Genomic DNA, 19,140 nt, shown 5'->3' with positions numbered 1-19,140 from the left:
GGGTAGAGACCTGCATGCGGGGCTGTGGCAATGCGCCTTGGATTTACCTGTTCAATAAGATGCTCATTGCGGGCCTGGTTGGCACGTTAATGGGGTGCAGTATTCCACGATTGCGACCATGCTTATGTGACAGTTTATTTGGACCCTCAACCCGATAAAGAGTACCCGGGCTTACCAAAAGAAACATCAGCTATGCTTGACTTCGTCCACCATCTTTGGTGGCTTTTCGATGTTTCTGTTTTTGACGACGAGAATCTCGCAAAGACATATATGTTCGACGGCTTCGTACCAGATAACTATATTAAGATTCTTATTCGTCGCGGCCAGTGACCTGCTGAGGATTCCAGAATGGATCAGGTGCATGGCTAGAGGAGTCCATCACAATGGAGAGATTCATGGAATATCTGAATCGCTGAATGGGTGAGAGTTGGCAGGCATATGGTCGGAACATCGGCGACTTCGACAGATCCTATGTCGTGATATTTTCTCCCTGTTGCACGAACAACGAAGCATGTCGGATAAGGAGACTGAGTAACTCACTTGTTGGCGAAGAAAGAATGAGACAACGCGCACAAAGAAGACAGAAGGAAATCAAGGGGTGAAGTCTAGAATACACGAATCACGATTTGGACTTCATAGTAAGAGAAAAGTAAGAACTATATCTTCTTATAGTGGGATATCCTCAAACAACTTGATAATTTGATATAAACCACTCATGAACAACCCGAAATTGCTGTCAATTCCCCAATTTACTTAAGTCCACAGCCTGGTGAAAGGTCTCTTGATAGTCGCTGATAAAGCTACATCATTATGTCTAAGCCACCGGGACTTTAGAGTCCCAACCATCTGCCGTTAAAATGACTTCAGGAAAAAGCATCTCATATTTTGAGCAGTGGCTGGCCCCGTAAGTGGTGACTGCAAGAGTCATTGGCTCTCCACGGACTACACTGCCAGTGAAATCTTGTCCATGGCCAAGTCCTTGAGCTTAACTGTACTCATGAATAGTTCTCGCACATGATTGGCTTGTCTCGATTCAGGTAGACAAACCTTGTGCCACTGTCACACTCACTGTTACTGCCACTGCGAAATGCGAACAGATAACAACCACGTGCACTTGTTTATACGGCGAATGACTCCCACCACACATCCTTTTCTTTTCTTCATCCTTCACTCCTCACTCTTCTTCTAAACCCTTCTCCATCACAAGCCTTCATCGCAAATCACGTCAGTTCACAAGATGTCTTCACCTAACTTCCACCCGTTCTCACGCCTCCCAACCGAGATTCAGCTCCAGATATGGAAAGCAGCATGTATTATTTCTGCTATCCCCGGATATGAATCTTATGAGTAGGCCGGGTTGCACTACGTCAACGTTGACACGGTCAAGACTGGGGGAAGATATCGACTTACTCTACGAGCCTTCGACAACAAGCAGGGTCCTAACGGCGATGAGGAATCCCTAGCAACACCCGATCAGCCTATATGTGGGATGGCGGCCTCTGGGGAGCTTGCAAGCTGTCCCGCGAAGTCATCACCGAAGAGATATATTCCATGTGGCTTCGACTTCCTGACTACCGCCAGGGCTATCTGGGCCGTCCTGCAATCCTCACAAGTCGAAACACCCACGAAGAACAGGGGTATATAGTTTTCCCTTGGCGAGACATATTCTGTATCAGAACAACAGACTGGAAGTCCTTGCCGCAGCACTTCGAACATTGTAGTACCGGCCTCCCATTCTTTGATCCCCTATCCTCTTCTATCATTCCGGTGTGCACACTTGCTATTGAGTTTGATTCAAGTTGGATTATTGACCTCCCTGAGACCCTGGAAGAACTCAAAGCCGAGAACTCTGCTCGTGGCTCGGTAGCAACATGGATTGAGAGCGTAGCCTCCGGATGGGTCAGAGCACCCCAGCTCTATCTGATAGACAAGGGCACACTTTTGGTTCAAAAGACTCGCGGCTACGGTCCTATCTATCACAACTGCGACGGCAAGTACAATGATATGCGTCAGCGGTGTTGCAACGATGCTATCTATGTATTTATTGAGGCTTTGGATGAGTTCCTTCCCTTTAAGGAGTGGAAACGGAAGTTAGTGATGAATAGTTAGCGCGCTTGATAGTCGATAGATCAAGTATGAAACCAACGCGGGTTTCTGAGCTAGTCTATAGAGTCACCCCGACTTCCCCTACCAGTCTGATCAACAATCCGGTAATGAATCCCAATCTGTCAAATGCTCATGGCTACCCTGTATCGTTGTGGATTACAGCCCCACATTTCATGGTTCTGCCATCACAGACCGGTTTTGCCACTCCAATTGGTCCCTTCCCGTCGTCAATTCCCCCACGTGAATTTCCATCCCCGCCAACTCTTCCTATCCATTATCGAACCATCATGGCCAAGACAAAGTCCAAGAAGCGCAAACAAGCGCAAGCTCAAGTCCAATCCGAAAACCCTCGGAAGGTCGCAAAGACCACTTCCCCTTCGATCCCGACGCCTCCTCCCGATGGCACGACCACGCACTTCGAGCCCAAGAACCTCCATACCGTTGTGTCCGAAGAAGAGCTCGAGATTACCATCGACACACTCAATTCGCTCGCCCAGTACCCTGGCTTGATCAAGTCAAAGCTGTGCAAGGACTTGAGAGTTGCTGTTTACGACTTCAGACAAGCTTGCACGACTGGCGTCAATAATGCTGCTGGTGCGAACCTCACGGCGCAGGTCACTGCTGCTCTTGCCGATCGGAAATATACCGAAGCCCGAATTCTGCTTGCAGAGATGAAGATTCGTGGCGAGCAGCCCAAGCTCGGTGCTCTTTGTCGATGGGTTCGAGATCTTGATGTAATCAGTGGTCTGTCGACGATTCCCGATCAGCAAGGGCTTGTCAAGCGCTCAGAGAGGGAAGAGACACTCATCAAGGTGATTGATGCGGTGCTTCGAGTTTGCGGCCATGAAGACCGAAACCCAAATGCGATCATCCAGCCTTCATCAATCGCACTCCAGGAGATTTGGGATCTTCGTCCCGATACTTCAACCGAGCAAGTCTATGCCTCGGTCCTCGATGGCAGTCTCGTTGCTTCGGCGCCCGAGTCTCTCAAGAAGAACATTCGCATCATCGAGACAACACCCGGCCCCGAGCGCAAGCCGCCGAACCATCACGACGCCATCCTTTACGCTTCGACACCCGAGGCTGTTCCTCTGTCGACAACGCCGCCGCCGACGGCACATCGACCACATCCTGTCGTCCAGGGCCTCAGCGTGGCCACGAATGTTCTCTACCCCGAAGAGTGCAAAGCTATTATAGCCGCGGGTGAATACGTCAATTTCGTACCTGACGCACCGCTTCGGGAAGATGGCGACATCAGCATTCTAGCGCACAACTTTTACTGGGTTGTCGATAAGACCTTTCACGACACGCTATGGTCGCGCATTCAACCTTTCGTGCCCGTGTCAATGAACGGGCGCTTGGCTCGTGGCATCAACCGCCGCTTCCGAGTGTATCGCTAGTAGGTTCCCAGACCTCTGATGTCAACCCCACCACTAACGTATCACAGTGTCCCAGGAGCAGAGTATCGAGCACACATCGACGGCGCGTGGCCCCCGAGCGGCATTACGAAGGAAGATAAATACGTATATGACGACTCGCCGGACGAGAAGAAGCAGAGCTCGCTGTTTACGTTCCTGATCTACCTCAATCAAGACTTTGAGGGCGGCGAAACCACATATTTCCTCCCGGCTGCGCGAGAAGGAATCCTGAATGCATACCCTGTTCGTCCAGTAATGGGCGGCGCGGCTATCTTCCCTCATGGTGAGATCAACGCGACATTGCATGAAGGCACCGGTGTGCGAAAGGGAGCGAAATACGTCATCCGAACCGAGATAGAGTACGACGTCGAACCGACGGAAGAAGTCAAGATCTGAATGGAGCACAAGGTTTCGGGTACAAACAAATTGGATACATGAACGGCTGGACCGGGGAAAAGTATTGTTACGCTACTTACGTCTAATGAACATCATTGATCAACTACTCTGTCGCTGTAGTCTCACCCTCGGCTGGCTTGCGTCCCCAAACAATACGTTGCAAGTAGTAAGCGTGCGCCGGCTTCTTGGACTTCAACTCCCTCCTCAGCTGGGCACAGTACAGATGGACCTGTTCCTGAGTCCATCCCTCAAGAAGCGTAGCCATGAACGAGATGTGTCCCTCTACATCGGATAGAATGCTCATTGTTGTGAACCTTCCAATCTCCTTGAGTCGCTCATCTTGCGGCCAATCGCCAACAGGAACCTTGATCGTCTTGGACTGGATGTCCACGAAACCAGCGGCCTTGAGACCCTTCTCCTGCAGATTATCTGGAAGAGGGGTGAACACGCGACCGAGCTTTTTGCCGCCTTCGTGGAAGAACTTGCCCCATTCTGCAATGGCGCTACCAGGTTTGAGACTGTCGTCGTCGCTGCGGCCCATGGGGTCACCTTCGTGGGATTCGATCCAGCCGCCGGGCTTGGTTACTTGGTACGCGCGCTCGTACAAGGCGTACCAGTCGGGCACGCTGCCGTAGAGGAAACGGAGGTGGACGAAGTCGGCGGAGTTGGGAGGGAACGTCCAGTCGAGGGTGAAGTCTTCGATCTCGAACTTGACGTTCGGGGGAACCCAGCTAGAGGCTCTTAGGTCATGCTGCTGTAGTTGGAGCTGGAGACTCACGTTGGCTGGATGGGCGAGATGTCTGTACCGATGACCTCCGCCTCAGGGAACTCATCGCCAAAGTCCATGGCCCAAATCCCAGTGCCGGTTCCGATGTCGAGGACTTTGCTGGGCTCTTTGACGGGAGCGAGGAAGAGCTTGCCGTCCATGATCAACGTGGAAGTATGATGGATAATGTCCAGAGCCTCAGAGGCCTGGTTGTCGTTGGACGCCCAGTACTGGGCATCGCCTCGCTCGGCGTGGTATGTCCGCCCGTTGATGGTTCGGTACTCGAGAATGCTGGAGTTGATACTGGCGGTAGAACTAGCAGCGTCGTCGCCTAGCGCAGAGTCGGAATCCGAGTTATCTGTAGCTTCAGTGTTCTAATTGAGTTAATTAACAAGTCATCGTCCGTGTAATGCTCATGTATCGTACCTCCCAGTGCGTCGGGGCCAGCATGTCCTGCGAGGGGACACTCTCGTCCTGTGTAACTTCTGCTGCAGCGCTCATCTTGTGTTTCTTGACAAGAAAAGAATGGAAGAAGGAGAACCTCGGCGGAGAAAAAAGAAGCTGTTCGCCCCTCTTTGCTTGGCCCCAGCTTGCATCGCATGGTGCGTGCTACGGTATCATCAGTATGTGTTTCAAGGGTTCTGGCGCTAGGGACCGGGGAGAAGCGGATGCGGTCCACTTGTTAAAGGGTTTTTAAGCAGGAATGGGAATTCGCCCGCGGGAGGTTTCATGCGAATGCCTTGGTGAGGATCATGACCTGATTTTGGTAGTGGCTAAAATGTCCCATGACGAGCAGTAATATGGACATCGCAATCTTCGTCTGCGCTCCCATGTATCAACACTCATGACCTCCCCAAACCAAACGACGATGAGGCAATATGTAGCCTTTTTTCCATTTTATTTCTAAAAATGCTCAAGAACACGTAAAGGGTCTAGTAGACGCTGTAGTAGTACATATGCGGCTTCAGGTAGAGTCGCCGTTGAGACGCCCTCAGTCTTCAGTGTAGTCACCCCATCTTGGCATCGACTCGAGATTCCCATAAACGCCAGTCAACAATGCAATCAACAAAGAATCCCTCAATTCTATAATAACAAGCTAAGGTCAATTCAAAAACACATTCCACTATCTACTCACTTGAGTCTATCCCCATGAAAGTGACCAGCTCATTCTAAGCCATAGCCCATGCACTGGCCTGGACTCATCTCTAAAGCAATGAGGGTAATTTGAAAGGATGCCTTCTCACTTACTCTCTGGTGGAACTCCATGATCGACCGATGTGAATGGCTGACTCGTCAATGACATTCTTCGGAACAATATGACCATAACGGTCCATCCAGACATCCCCTCCAACGAACCTCCATGCAACGACAATCCCAAACTGAGAACCAATAGTCTTTTCAAAGTCGATGTCCAACTTCTTGAGAGACGGTTGAACCTCAGGAATCTCCTTTTTGAAAGCATCTCCCACAAACTCATGATCATCTCGTAGCTGGTTGCGAGTGATGGTTATAACCTCGAGGTTAGGCATTGGCCCGCGAGAACGAGGTTTCTTGGCCGAAGGGTTCACTGGTTGAGCGAACCACCAATCTCCTGCACGAGCCAGGACAAGCAAGCTCATCCCTGGCGGACACGGTGACTGCAATTCTACACAGTCGTCATACTCCTCCACGGCTGCCGATGCCACATCGTCTGTGACTGGCAACTGGAGATACCTTTGATATTCATCGATTTGGTTCGCCGCTCAGCGACATATGTAAACGTTATCGCGGATTTCCAGCTCCCTAGATTCCTGCTCAAGCACATTGTTAGTGATAGACTCTTCATATAGATGTCTTTGGGGAAGAGGTCGCTCGCTGACACCTTGCTCTTCCTTGGCAGACTGAAGGCGAGCCATAGCGTGGTCGTGAGCACGATGCCTAAGCTCATCAACAACGAGGTCTCTGATATTCTTTCCGAGGTTCATGAAGAAGTCATAAGCATCGGGGACGAAGCACAACTCAGTAAAAGGAATGTCGATTCGGAGATCCATCAACATGGCCCTGCGCTTTTCTCTTGTCATCCTAGGCTTATGATGCTCGTCTCGTTCAATATTTTTGAGCTCCTCGTTAATAGAAAAGTCCATTAACTCCCCGATTTCCCCAACTCGCCATTGAAACTGGGCTTCATCGAGTCTATCCCTGCCTTCTACCATGCAATCATAAGAGAAGCTGCGCAGGTCTTCAACGATTGCACCGCAATGAATGCCCAGCTGTTCTGTTGTAAGATTGGCCAAGTTATTCGCAAGATCAATAAGCCGGATTCTGAGGCTGTGTAGACGACCTCGCATCGCTCGATGCTTGGCTTCTGCCCAATCTTGTTCCATGATGATGGTTACCAGAATGTAGACCTGTTCATAATCTTTGCCCGCGAAAGGGATTCGAAGCTTAGTGACAATAGGTTGAAGTTGCGCCGTTACGGTTGAGAAGTCAAAACGGCGATTTGAGTGATATGGATACTCGTCAATGCATCACTATTTAAGGTCTGGGGCCACTGAGTTGATCGGGCTTTTGTTCGGCAGTATCATTGTACCCATTGGGTATTCGTTGCATTGAACGGTCGTTTACAACAAAGACTGTCCCTGTGGTGGAGCTAGGTAATTGAACTACACGTTGATTCTATGTCATAACATGAACAAAGGACAAACAATGCTCTCCCTCGTCTCTGAACATGATGTGAGTCTTAGTAAACTAGGGAACAAAGGCTCAATGGAGTAGGAAGACCAGGAGAAGAACATCGTTGAAGAACACCGTTGAAGAAACCTTGTTGTTCGGAGGTGACAGACCGAATAACAAGCCGACTCTGTGCATAACTTCTCATTTTGCCCATTATGGCACAAAGCGGTTCTCCCATTAACCTAGAGGTTGTCCCTTCTACGATTTATCTCCACTCAACTGGCCTGAACTGAGGTTATAGATTAAGGGTAGGTCATGTAAAAGGCCCGTGTCACGATTTGGTATGTCCCGCAGAATATTTTGATCATTTTATTATTTTCACAGTTCTCGACTGAGATTATCTCCGGAAAAGGGTCGAGGCTGGATGTCCATGGCTGGACAAGATGAGTGGTCACCAAAACGGACCAAAATTAAATCACTATTGCTGATGGTCGAATCAACTCAGACGATTTCAAGAACATGTATGTTCGGTGGATGTCTCTTCTACGAGCTGTCAAAGTTTCATATGCTGATGGTTAAAATGCCACCTGAAATTAAGTACGCTTCACAGATTGCTTTTCTGCTTGACATTGACGAAGTCTATTGGTATGTGAATGCAAATTTACTTCTAGCTCAGATGCTGCCCCTGCGGTTGTTACGCCTGACTGAGCGTCGTCCAGAGTATTAGCCACAGATCCCATACACTCCTTCTCCATGCTGAGCATTCCAAGAACTCCAAAATGTGATGATACAAATGTGACCCTTAACACTCCTAAAAACCTCCCACATCCGACGATCGAAGCACTAATCGTCCTGTTGATGATTGAGCCAGGTACAAACGAATAGTTGAGGATGGACTTACCATTATCATCGAGGTAGAATGCAGCTCAGACCGATCGATCTGCTCCGGATACATGTCCAGGGAACCCAATATTGAGATTCCTCTAGGCTGTCGATGACTGGTACTGGGGGCCGATGAGGGCTTCAACAGCTCGGCCACCAAAAGTCTCATAAGGCTCAAAAGCCACCTTGCCCACCTTGATGGAGGGGAACACAACATCGGTCATGGGACGTGTAGGAGACTTGAGGCACTCCAAGAGCTGGGAGGGGAAGTCTACTTTGTAGACATAGGAATTTTGGTGGTCATCTCTGTGTGTTACAAGGAGGCGGACCTGCAAGATATTGTGTTAGCAAGAGTATCGATCAACCAGGGAGGAGTTGACAACATACAAGGTACAGACGGGGCTGCTGCGTGTTGTCTGAACGCGACTGGACCTGCGCAAGGCTTAGGAGTACGCAGATGATGTAGGGGTCCAAGGTCCAGTCTTTTGGGGTGACTCTCGCGAGTCTACGCCCGTAGAGGCGTTGGATCGGGAGGTTCCAGGTACCCAGGGGGCCAGCCCGGGGCGTGAACTTCACACGACGGTCCTCGTCTGCCTTGTACGAGTAGTAACCGATAACCGGTTCCGGATGAGGAACCTGGATATGGCCTGCAATGCGAAACGCATTGCAAACTGGGACGTGAACTAGACAGCCAGCATAATGGAAGGCCGTCGAGACCCTATCAAAGGTTAGTCAAAGTTACGCTGTCGAAGTATATGTGACATACCAGACAAATTCCAAAAGCCCGGTTCCGCGAAACAATGAGCGTACGTAATGTGATTTCAGGTTCTCGACCGGGGATGTCGCAAGTCGGGTAGCATAATATGTTAATCTACCATCCTGCTGGACATGACGTCCCTGCAGGTCGCTGGTCTCTTCTACCTCGAGAAATCGGCAGCCCACTAGCTCAAGATGGTGAGGGGTCCAAAACAATGGGTAGGCCTGGAAATCAGGATTTTCCACGTTTAAGGCGTGGAGTGACTTCTTCTCTGTGTGCGACATGCTGATATTACTGCTCAAGTGATATAGTGAAGAAGTGTTACGAGAGCTGGGTACAGAGATAAAGGAGAAGATGAATGGAAGTGGAGGATAGTGGATGAGAGAAGAAGAGATGAGAAGAGACGAGAGCAGATAAGAGCTGTTAAGATTAGAAGAAACCTGCCAGTGTCAACTTGGACTTGCGAAGGCTGGCACTGGCAGTACAGTGGCAGAACAAGAGACCAGCTGCCACTGCAATAAGACCAGGCGGTTCCTACGTGAGGGGAGAATTATCCCAAGACCGAGCGTCTGCGTATTGCTGCTGAAGACTCGCTCGGAGCTTGGTGACTGGCTCAGTAAAGAATATATCCAGAGTGATATATGGAGTGTTGATGATGAAGATATCGTGGACAGACCCAAGTTACCAAGTCGACGACTTAGCCAAGGTATTCGTATTGTCCACCGTGTTCGCAGTGTCACGAACAATGCTTGACCCTTTTTAACGGTATTTTCAACACTATTTTGAATTCAGAACGCCTTTACATCCTCCTGAACAATAAGAACAGCCAGGGCGGGTTCCTTCTTTGTGGCGGTGCAGCGTGTATCTAGCCATACGTATGAACACTCCACCCCTCTTATTCTTTCCCTCTTATCAACATATTCTCCTTGGAAAACAACAGTAAGACCCTTTCCATGTTAATGGAAGTAGGAAAACCGATACGGATGAGAGATTACTTCTCTGCTATTAAAACTCTATACTTTATGGGAAGGGCTGGTAAGCCAGTAAGAAGAGGTACTGTCAACAAAATTTGATTCTTGAAACTCTATCTCCTAAACTTTTATTTTAGGCTTCTTGAGTCACACCGTGGAAGCTTATTACATCATCATATATTGCCATCGTAGACTTCACCAGTTGCAGCTTGTGCTCTACTGGCATTCCATCTTGATCACCTACCGCTCACTCCATCTCAACTCCTTCGTTTGCTTTCTGCCACAGCCGGGACCAAGAGGATGTGCACAGAACACAAGATGGACCAGAATGTGGAATGCAGGGCCCCAAACGACTTCGAGAAACAGGAGTCAACAAGGAGGCAAGCTTCACATAATCTTCGCCCGAACCCTAAGCTGACAAACACGTAGTGTCGCGATATCCAAAGTTTTCAAATTCATCGTCGGTCCCGAAGAAATCGAGTTCACTATTCATTCCGCCCTCGTCGCGAAGCAGTCACCCGTCTTGAACGTCCTCGTCAATGGACCTTTCAAGGAAGCCTTGGAACAACGCGTCAAATGGCCCGACCTCGACGAAGCCACCTTCCTGAGCTTTTGGGAGTTTGCGTACAGCGGCAACTACGCGAAACCCATACAAGAAGATGAGGAAGAGGAGGAGACAGATCCAGGCGAAGAAGAACTGGGCCGCTGGGGCAAGTCTTGGGCGCACTACGTTCGACTTTACCCACGAATCTCGGGGCCTAACAATGCCAATGCACACCAGGATCATGGCCTCTGGCAAGACTTTGTCGAGAAACACGCGCCCGTGCCTCGACCAGCCGACGTGGGAGACATCGGTGCAGATACGTTGCTGCATCATGCGCGAGTTTGCGCCTTCGCAGATCGCTACTGCATGGATAAGTTGATGGAGATATCGTTGGGCAAGCTATTCCTCGCCCTCGAGGCGACGATGCCTTGGGGAGATTCGTGGAATACTGTCATGGAGCTGCTCGTCTTGACTTCCGGCAAATTTGTCCCCATGAGGTTGCGACAGATTGTGGCGGATTACATCATCTGTCAAGCAGGACTCTTCAGGGGTGAGGAGGTGTTTCAGAACTTTATGTGGCATCACGGTGGTCCGATGCGGGAACTGTTGAGCCAGGTCGTGGAAACGGAGGAAGATACATGATTATTTTTTGGTGGCGCATGTAATCCATTGTTGAAAATGGGAGGCCGACCATCTTCAAGCCAGCCTGAGGGTCTAGCTCGGTTGAGGCGCCTTGTTTATGGCTGGGAGGCCTACCAACATTGGTGGCGTAGATAGTTGAACAGAAGGCCCGGGAATTTAAACTATTGGAGGAGGGACTTCCAGGGGACTGAGGCTTGCATATTACCCGGCCACCTCTTTTTATTTGCATGGGAAGGGCGGAAGTAGCATATAAACCACTTCTGTGCGCGCCAAGTTGGCAGGTTCCTTTGCATCTCGTAACAATCACTCACAGCAGTATCTTCCTTCTACTTGAATATGATTCCTCTTGAGGACAGGCTCCGTATGCAGAAGTACTATATTTCTCATGTCCCCTGCCCTCTAGGACCTGCTGGCCTCGGACAGAGCGCGCGAAAGTGGCGAGTTCACCGACTTCGCCTTCGTCTGCGAAGGGCAAACAATCAACGTTCACAAGATCATCATCTGCGGCCAGTCCACGGTCTTTCAGAGAGCATGGACTGGGGGGTTCAAGGTACCGCTCGCCGCCAAGTACACCCTCATGCCCGCTAATAAGGTCCAGGAAGCTTCTTCCGGGATATATGACATGAACGATCATCCCCTTGATGTAGTGAATGGGATGGTAGAATACCTCTACACTGGAACATATGCGGTTCCAGATGACGCTGACCTGTTGACCCATGCAACCATGTTCACCTTAGGAGACAAGTACGGCATTGGCGGCCTACAAGAGCTTGCGAGTAAGAAGTACCTGGAATGCTTGGACGAAAGCTGCAACCATCACGATTTCGCCAGTTCGATCTCGCAAGTTTACAACCTCCCTAGGGAGACATCCAAGACCCTTCGAGTTGGGGCACTAGTCTTTGCTAGAGACAATATGGGGACCGCGCTGGCTGCAACTGAGCTGGCAACGATCCTTGATGATTTCTTGTACGAATTTCCAGAGTTTGCGAGAGACCTTCTGAGTCTCTCTCTCAGATTCTCGCGGATGGGGATTTGTGATAACTTCTCTTGTGACTCACGAGGTACTGTTCCGATCGAAATCCTCCAATGTCGATGCCAAAAATGTGGGAAAGGGGGCGCCAGAGCAGGGCTGAGCCTCCGTTCGTGGAGTAAGCTATTGGACTACGAGTTTGGTGAGGATGAGAATGCCTCTATTGGGAAAGATCCGGGTTACCGCAGATGGTAGAGGATGAAATAAATGCCAAGCATCTACAGCCATGCTTGTTCCAAAAATGTTGAACACCCCAATAAACGCCGCTGCCTCATTTCCTAGAGTCTTTTCCACGATTAGTAGTGAGCAAAGTGATGAAACTGGTAGAATATCTGGATGGGATGTCTCAAGTATGGTACGCCTGGTACTCAACAAGAGGTGACATTTGCACTTCTCGCATGAATGCGAGCTTACACCATTAGCAATGAGTCAGTAACTCGAATCTTAAAAATTCATCTCTGTTCTTATTTATGTCTCTTTCGTATCAATGAGAGTGACACGGAAACTAGATGGCCTTTCACTCTATTCTTTCGGTATTCGTGGTCAGAGTTTCCTTTAATGAGTCTCCTAGGAAAGTCAAAACGCAATAGAGCGAGTTGATACGTGGCCGGAAACTTTTCCCGCGATCAGCTTTTCCATTACATGGTCTGACTTTGGTGTGGTAATTATAAGCTCTCAGCCAAAGACGACTTCGAACAGTCTTCCATCTGAGAATCTTGCTCATCTCTCTTATATATATCTCTTTACCCCTGCATCCGCGACGTGGAACTCAACCCCTCCCATATGCTAAAATCCACTATTAATCATCATCATGAATATCGAGGAACGGAAGCTCATGCAGAAGTAAGTTGCTCTCGCATTCTGTCTTAGCTCAACTAACATCTCCCAGAGCCCAAAAAGCTGGTCAGTTCACTGACTTCGCCTTTCTCTGCAAAGGTAAAAAGATCCCCGTGCATAAAATCATAATCTGTGCACAATCCAAGGTTTTCAATGCCGCTTGCACCAGTGATTTCAAGGTAAGTAAGTACAAATTAAACTGCAGTGACAATATACTGACCCCTCTGTAGGAAGCCAGATCTGGAGTCTATGACTTGAGCGAGTACCCCCTGGAATTGGTCGAGATGATGGTCGACTACTTCTACGTCGGGCACTACGATAATCCGATTAGAGTTGCATCCAAGCTTTCCCTTTCGATGCATTCGTCGATGCTGGCCTTGGCAGACAAGTATGACATCCAAGGCCTTATAAGGCAGGCCATCGATTTGTATATCCAACGACTGAAACATAAGCATGTTGAACTGGAAGATTTTCTCAATTCGCTTCCGGTCCTGCACGAACTGCCCATATCGGTTTCCAGGGATGCTATCGATGCAGCCGTCGCCCACACAAGGGAGACAGTGCTGACTTGCATATGTAGGAAGGCCACCAAGAGATTGATCGACCAGATATCTGACGCTAGTCAGGACTTCCTGAAGGAGGTGATGATGTCTATCATGAGTACCCCTCTGGAGTCGAGATGTGGCGATTGCAACCAACGAACTCGCTCATTGAAGATCTCTCAGGAAATACGGTATTCTAGCCCGTACCCTACGTCTCGACAATATAATACGTATCAAAACGGGCTTGCTGGACTCTAGGGGTTTTAGTGGTTGGTATAAATCATAATGGTAAAATTGTTAGCACTTCGAGTCTAGAGAAGTTATACTAAACTTCTTTGCATCATGAAGCTCTTATCCTTTAGCTATATTTGACTACCCTTATTTTGGACAAAACTTCAAGAAATCTCACGATAGCTTATGCAAAGGTTCAACTCGATTTCCTGAATCCCCATGAATGCCAAGTAACGAGATAAACATGGGCTTCATCTTGTTGCTCATAGAGATAGAGGTGTTACCCCTCTCACATGACCAGTGGTATTAGTCGTAGAGCCTTTTCATGTCTGGTAGTCTATGTGAATATGAGAACTCACGGCTGTAGGTACTGAAATACAAAGAAAGTCTCAAGCTCTCCTTCACTGACCAGCTCCCGTTTATAGGATTTCTTGGATGATGCAAACATTAGGCCGCAGAGGCCAGGTGCTCGTAGATCATCGGGCTACTGCTCCAGCTGGACCAATAGTGGCTTCAAGTTGTAAAAGAAGCTCGGAAGACAAAATCAACGCGAAGATCCAGGCTTAATCGCCCAAAGGTTATAGGATTTCTCTTCACCTACTAAAAAGTGAGGTTTATGCTTTGCGTAGTAAAATATACTTTCAGAGGATCTTAGTAATGCATGAAGGAACGGACGAATCATATGCGCGCCATATTTTATAAGCTTTAGTGATTTAAAAGTCTCTTTCCTTATGGGTTTCATCTAGGCCAGGAGTTAGAGTGTCTGACATGCTCGACGTAACATACATCTCAAAATAGGCCAAACAGAAAATCATAAGCCAAAATGTGATTGACTATAAAGCTCTTGAGTATACAAAGTCTCTGCAAGATATACTTCACTAATATGATGCTGTTTGTAAAATCTGTTCTACTACTGATCCAGATATAAATATCACACTCTCCTTCATTCTTCCATGAAACCAAACTTGGCCAGCCAAACAAACCTACATTATATCCAGAAGTCAACAAAACTTTATTAAAAATGGACTATGAAAGTAGAAACTTTCGAAAGAGCCTCTGGCAGTATGAATCCCCCTTGACTCCCATCTATCAGAACAGCTTACCAATTCTTGTCTACAGAGCCAGACAGAACCATGAGTTCACGGACTTTGCCTTCATCTGCGGAGCCGCTCGATTCCCAGTCCACAAGGTCGTCGTCTGCAGTCAATCAAAGGTCTTTCATATAGCATGCACTGGGCTGTTCAAGGTTAGTCTGCCTTTTAAAACTGATGAACGTGGCTAACATTTCGCAGGAATCTTCTACAAACGAGTACGATCTGTCAGAATCTTCTGTGGACCATGTAAAATGGCTGATTGATTTCCTTTACATGGGAACATACCATATGGAATTCTCAAAGGATTCAACTCTCGCCGACCACATTTACATGTTCGCGCTGGGTGATATGTACAGCATTGAACCACTTGCTCAATATGCAGCGGAGCAGTTCCGTATCGGCATTTCCCACGCTCAGAAGTTGGAAGACGTTCTCCCTTTGATCCCCCAGGTCTATAACTCAACCCCAGAGCATCGCCAGGAACTGCGGGAACAGGTCGTAAAGTTCATGAGGTGCCCGGTTCGTGGAAAAAAGGAGGCAATAGAGTCAAGAGAATGGTACAACGACATGGCTGAACAGTGTCCCGACTTCATCAAGGACCTGCTATTTAATTACTTGGAATGGCCTGATCCTCCACAGGTATTTTGGTGATGGTATGAGTGTAGCTCTGCTGGTGGTATGCTTGGAGTATCTTTTCATGACCGAAAGGATTTCATGGAAACAGAAGTAAGGGCAGGAATTTGGAAAGGAGGATGTTTACTTGTTTGTAAATTTCGATATGGCAAGCATAGTCATTACACATAAAAATAAAGCCGTTATATAAAATAAGTGGTGTTCAAAAAGAAACTCTTAGGACCGAGCGTGGATCGAACACGCGACCTAGGGATCTGCAATCCCTCGCTCGTACCACTGAGCTATCGATCCTTGATAATGAGCTGTGAATGCTCGTTGGATGAGGGTATCGAGATAAAATGACACATTATGTTAGGAGTATGGTGAGTGTTCAGTCAGATCAGGTCGTGATTACTTGGACATGGAAATTGATCGAGTACTCGGAGCTATTCCTGAACTCTCTCTCTGTATGGACATTGCCATTGCAAACATGGGCCATCTCTGACCCGTCTTATCAGAATACGCGATAAGCCTCGCAGGCTTCGATAACTTCAATTGATTGACGCGCTGCCCTGGTCTCCAGGTTCACTGGAAAACTCCAAAAATGTGCTGTGAGCTTCCTTATCAAGACTAGAGCTGATCCTGTACGGATTGAGATGCCGTGGAAGCGGGGTAAAAGATAAGTTGAGACAGGACCTTTTGCAAAGCCTTTTGCGACTTACCCTGGTGAGCTCGTTGTCGTCATTTCCGCGAGGATTACATAACCATTCCCGGCCAGAGTTTCACCGTCTGACAATTTATAACCTTGTTCAAATTCCCCATTCAACTTCTTCGCCAAGAAGTATTACAACAATGGGCTTTCTAAAAACGGCATTGCTCCTAACTGGGGCTTCACTTTGCGCTTTTGCCTCGCAGATACCACTCAAGGACACAGACTCACCGCAAGCCTCCACGTTCCAAGTTCACCAAAGCTCGCTGTTTCCGGAGCATACGATCCGTATCAGAGAGCAGGTTGACGACTCCATATGCGACGCCCGCGTGAAGCAGTACACCGGCTGGCTCGATGTCGGCAACCAGCATCTTTTCTTCTGGTACTTTGAGAGCAAGAATGCACCAAAAACAGACCCTCTTGTGCTTTGGTTAACTGGAGGCCCTGGCGGCTCATCAATGCTGGGATTGCTTCAAGAGCTTGGACCGTGTCTGATCAACGAGCATGGTAATGGAACGGTTCACAACCCTTATGGATGGAATGAGAATGCGAACTATATCTTTGTCGACCAGCCTGCCAGCGTTGGCTTTTCGTACTTGGATGACGGAGAGCCGATTCCGTCAAACTCTTTCGTCGCTGCTGAGAGTATGCATAAGTTCTTGCAGCTCTTTGTGAGCCAAGTATTCCCGGATCTCGCCGACAGGCCATTTCATATCTCGGGAGAGAGTTATGGAGTAGGTGACCCAGCACTCCCTGTTATGCGACGTGACTGATTCTTTAGGGCCACTATATCCCTGTCCTGGGAGCTACTATTGTTGCACAAAACAGTCTCTATCCTAAGCGGCCCCAAGTCAACCTGGAGTCAGTTCTCATCGGCAACGGCTACGTCTCCCCTATGGACACCCACTTCGGATACTGGGAGACACTCTGCACCACGAACCCGGGTGTTGACAAGCCTGTTTTCAACAGCACACGTTGTGACATTATGGCTGCGAACCTTCCGCGATGCCTTGACCTCGCACGGGTATGTTATGAGCATCCCGACCATGCTATCTGTGGCGCGGCTGGTAAAGTTTGCTGGGATGGAGTCATCCGCTGGTACGATGGAGAATCCGGTGCAGGTGGCAAAAGGAACAGATTCGACATCACCAGGCCCTGCGAATCTGGAGATGATCTGTGCTATAAGGAAGCAGGGCTAATTGAGAAGTACCTCAACACCCCCAAGGTTTTCGATGCCTTAGGCGTACCTAGTGCAGTGACGAACTACTCCATTTATGCGATGGATGTAGAAGTGGCATTTAGTCTAGGATATGACCAAGAAATCAGCACTCAGTCACAGATTCTATACTTGCTCGATCACGATATCGACGTGCTAATGTACCAAGGAAACCTCGACCTCGCATGCAACACCGCTGGTAACTTGAGATGGAGCAACAGTATGCCTTGGAAAGGACAACCGGAATATGTTGCGCAACGACAAAGGTCCTGGGGGGCTGGAGGTGATGAGTTTGGATGGTATAAGGAGGTCAAAATCAAGATGGGCGACACCGATAAGAAAACCACATTCGCTTTTGTCACAGTTGATGGAGCTGGCCATATGGTAAGTGCTTCGATGTCAATGAGGACTTGATGCTAACAAGCCATAACAGGTTCCTCAGGACAAGCCGAAAGAGGGTCTGGAATTGGTGAACAGGTGGTTGAAGAAGCGAACTTTCAACAAGTGAACAAACCTTGACTTGAGATGGGGAACTTCCCAAGAATGGAAGATCTGACGTTGAGTGACGATCCTAGTCGGGTACTTGGGTCAGCAAGATCTTTGTGCGGTGTAGGGTGAAGGACACTTACGTTTGAGTGAGCTTCTGGCCGATAGATTATCTATGGGTGCCAAGTTTGCCCCAAGAACATTTGTGTCAAGCTTCCAAGAACCCGCCCAGTTACTTTACAGCGTTTCCAGCGATTATTATAGAGACATGCGGGTTGAAAGGAATCCTTCCCGTCATTTGTCACTGAATGCTCAAATGGAACCAAACGAAGTACTCGTGCAGCATGAGCACATCCATACTCATGTGCCAAATCTTGTTGTACTGTGTTCAGTTTTAATCTATGACCGGCCTGGAGTTTATCTCGTGGCTTACAGTTACCTTTTAATTAGCGAATGCTTGTTGGGAAGAGGAGACTGTCGAAACTCTCGTCAACCGAAGTTCCAAAGAGTAGATGGTCACACAAAGTCCTTTCCTAGTTCCGACGGAGTCCTTTATATGTTAGGGGAGCGCGATATGAAGTTGATGCTGACGTGATGTTGAGAACAACCGTCCGACGTCCTTTGGATACGAAAAGAAGGATTGTGCTTATAGTAAGACGCCAGAACCCAGCTTTTCAGCGGAACACGCATTGGAGAGAGACTTGACCTACCGAAAAATCTGACAGATTGCTGACGGAGTAATGCCAATGTTTTGCACATGTCTCATTTATCTGTCATCCAAGGTAAGTTCTGCATTCATCGAGAGATAATTACAAAAAGCGCCTCATCAGCTTTCTCAGCATCATCGATGTTCAGCTCCAGAAACTTGACTAATCTAGGTTACGCAATTATCCCGCGTTTTGAGCCAACTGCAGAAGTACATAGTAAGCAATGCTACATTACATCGAGCTCAAGTTGGGGGCATGTGACGCTGAGGCTCAGAGCTGGGTGGACCAAAGAGCTGTCAATTATGCATATGGATGGTGACATTTGTGCTGATCCTCTATGACGGGGATGAAACTCCGGTAGCTGAGTTAAGATTCACTTTTCACCAAAATATTACTCCAGGGCGGGATAAAGTGTATAATGCCTGCTTCGCCTACAAGCTCAAGAGCTGCCGCGGCATCTAGCAGAGACCGATCAAGATCTAATCGGACGGTTAATGAATAGTGTAAAAATAGGCTTGTTCCAGGGTTAGTTCCGGATCATG

General features: G+C 48.4%; 10 protein-coding genes and 1 non-coding gene across 12 annotated transcripts; 7 read left to right on the top strand and 4 right to left on the bottom strand.

The window, feature by feature from the left end:
- Window positions 1-1,482: 1,482 nt before the first annotated feature.
- Window positions 1,483-2,109, top strand: FOIG_15750 (uncharacterized protein; the record flags this gene model as incomplete). The annotated part of the gene is made up of 1 exon (XM_031217138.1): window positions 1,483-2,109. One exon carries the CDS (start codon window positions 1,483-1,485, stop codon window positions 2,107-2,109), a length of 627 nt encoding a protein of 208 aa, XP_031053159.1.
- A 207-nt stretch (window positions 2,110-2,316) lies between these two features.
- Window positions 2,317-5,127, top strand: FOIG_15749 (uncharacterized protein). Of its 2 annotated transcripts, XM_031217137.1 has the most exons (3): window positions 2,362-3,505; window positions 3,554-3,981; window positions 4,041-5,121. In XM_031217137.1, the coding sequence occupies exons 1-2, from the start codon at window positions 2,394-2,396 to the stop codon at window positions 3,918-3,920; spliced, it is 1,479 nt and encodes a 492-aa protein (XP_031053158.1). In that variant the 5' UTR covers window positions 2,362-2,393; the 3' UTR covers window positions 3,921-3,981; window positions 4,041-5,121. The 2 variants fall into 2 exon arrangements, with proteins under 2 accessions (XP_031053157.1, XP_031053158.1); XM_031217136.1 differs by having other exon boundaries at window positions 2,317-3,505; window positions 3,554-5,127.
- Window positions 2,362-5,294, bottom strand: FOIG_15748 (uncharacterized protein). Its single transcript, XM_031217135.1, has 3 exons — window positions 5,113-5,294; window positions 4,699-5,060; window positions 2,362-4,651 (listed from the first exon to the last, which is right to left on the bottom strand). The coding sequence occupies exons 1-3, from the start codon at window positions 5,185-5,187 to the stop codon at window positions 4,024-4,026; spliced, it is 1,065 nt and encodes a 354-aa protein (XP_031053156.1). The 5' UTR covers window positions 5,188-5,294; the 3' UTR covers window positions 2,362-4,023.
- Window positions 5,295-5,930: 636 nt separating this feature from the next.
- FOIG_15747 (uncharacterized protein) lies at window positions 5,931-7,049 on the bottom strand (the record flags this gene model as incomplete). The annotated part of the gene is made up of 2 exons (XM_031217134.1): window positions 5,931-6,389; window positions 6,447-7,049. 2 exons carry the CDS (start codon window positions 7,047-7,049, stop codon window positions 5,931-5,933), a joined length of 1,062 nt encoding a protein of 353 aa, XP_031053155.1.
- Window positions 7,050-8,321: 1,272 nt separating this feature from the next.
- FOIG_15746 (uncharacterized protein) lies at window positions 8,322-9,261 on the bottom strand (the record flags this gene model as incomplete). Its single annotated transcript, XM_031217133.1, has 3 exons — window positions 8,322-8,549; window positions 8,608-8,938; window positions 8,987-9,261. 3 exons carry the CDS (start codon window positions 9,259-9,261, stop codon window positions 8,322-8,324), a joined length of 834 nt encoding a protein of 277 aa, XP_031053154.1.
- Window positions 9,262-10,266: 1,005 nt separating this feature from the next.
- Window positions 10,267-11,134, top strand: FOIG_15745 (uncharacterized protein; the record flags this gene model as incomplete). The annotated part of the gene is made up of 2 exons (XM_031217132.1): window positions 10,267-10,316; window positions 10,378-11,134. The coding sequence occupies 2 exons, from the start codon at window positions 10,267-10,269 to the stop codon at window positions 11,132-11,134; spliced, it is 807 nt and encodes a 268-aa protein (XP_031053153.1).
- Window positions 11,135-11,470: 336 nt separating this feature from the next.
- Window positions 11,471-12,359, top strand: FOIG_15744 (uncharacterized protein; the record flags this gene model as incomplete). The annotated part of the gene is made up of 2 exons (XM_031217131.1): window positions 11,471-11,701; window positions 11,733-12,359. 2 exons carry the CDS (start codon window positions 11,471-11,473, stop codon window positions 12,357-12,359), a joined length of 858 nt encoding a protein of 285 aa, XP_031053152.1.
- Window positions 12,360-12,975: 616 nt separating this feature from the next.
- FOIG_15743 (uncharacterized protein) lies at window positions 12,976-13,801 on the top strand (the record flags this gene model as incomplete). The annotated part of the gene is made up of 3 exons (XM_031217130.1): window positions 12,976-13,007; window positions 13,054-13,180; window positions 13,232-13,801. 3 exons carry the CDS (start codon window positions 12,976-12,978, stop codon window positions 13,799-13,801), a joined length of 729 nt encoding a protein of 242 aa, XP_031053151.1.
- A 994-nt stretch (window positions 13,802-14,795) lies between these two features.
- On the top strand, window positions 14,796-15,519 carry FOIG_15742 (uncharacterized protein; the record flags this gene model as incomplete). Its single annotated transcript, XM_031217129.1, has 2 exons — window positions 14,796-15,020; window positions 15,067-15,519. The coding sequence occupies 2 exons, from the start codon at window positions 14,796-14,798 to the stop codon at window positions 15,517-15,519; spliced, it is 678 nt and encodes a 225-aa protein (XP_031053150.1).
- Window positions 15,520-15,719: 200 nt separating this feature from the next.
- FOIG_15741 lies at window positions 15,720-15,792 on the bottom strand. Its single transcript has one exon. It is a non-coding gene; the product is annotated as a tRNA-Cys (tRNA).
- Window positions 15,793-16,238: 446 nt separating this feature from the next.
- FOIG_15740 (uncharacterized protein) lies at window positions 16,239-18,324 on the top strand. The gene is made up of 3 exons (XM_031217128.1): window positions 16,239-16,923; window positions 16,971-17,789; window positions 17,839-18,324. The coding sequence occupies exons 1-3, from the start codon at window positions 16,333-16,335 to the stop codon at window positions 17,911-17,913; spliced, it is 1,485 nt and encodes a 494-aa protein (XP_031053149.1). The 5' UTR covers window positions 16,239-16,332; the 3' UTR covers window positions 17,914-18,324.
- Window positions 18,325-19,140: the final 816 nt, after the last annotated feature.

This window comes from Fusarium odoratissimum, assembly GCF_000260195.1.
Source record: "Fusarium odoratissimum NRRL 54006 unplaced genomic scaffold supercont1.58, whole genome shotgun sequence".
In the NCBI taxonomy this organism is placed as follows: domain Eukaryota; kingdom Fungi; phylum Ascomycota; class Sordariomycetes; order Hypocreales; family Nectriaceae; genus Fusarium; species Fusarium odoratissimum.
This window is presented reverse-complemented; position numbering and strand designations above follow the sequence as displayed.

Coding starts and splice junctions, on each gene's coding strand:
- FOIG_15749 (XM_031217136.1), top strand. CDS start 2,394: ATGGCCAAGACAAAGTCCAAGAAGCGCAAACAAGCGCAAGCTCAAGTC. Junction 3,506..3,553: donor CGCTTCCGAGTGTATCGCTA/GTAGGTTCCCAG, acceptor AACGTATCACAG/TGTCCCAGGAGCAGAGTATC.
- FOIG_15748 (XM_031217135.1), bottom strand. CDS start 5,187: ATGAGCGCTGCAGCAGAAGTTACACAGGACGAGAGTGTCCCCTCGCAG. Junction 5,061..5,112: donor TGGCCCCGACGCACTGGGAG/GTACGATACATG, acceptor TAACTCAATTAG/AACACTGAAGCTACAGATAA. Junction 4,652..4,698: donor ATCTCGCCCATCCAGCCAAC/GTGAGTCTCCAG, acceptor AAGAGCCTCTAG/CTGGGTTCCCCCGAACGTCA.
- FOIG_15740 (XM_031217128.1), top strand. CDS start 16,333: ATGGGCTTTCTAAAAACGGCATTGCTCCTAACTGGGGCTTCACTTTGC. Junction 16,924..16,970: donor TCTCGGGAGAGAGTTATGGA/GTAGGTGACCCA, acceptor CTGATTCTTTAG/GGCCACTATATCCCTGTCCT. Junction 17,790..17,838: donor TTGATGGAGCTGGCCATATG/GTAAGTGCTTCG, acceptor AAGCCATAACAG/GTTCCTCAGGACAAGCCGAA.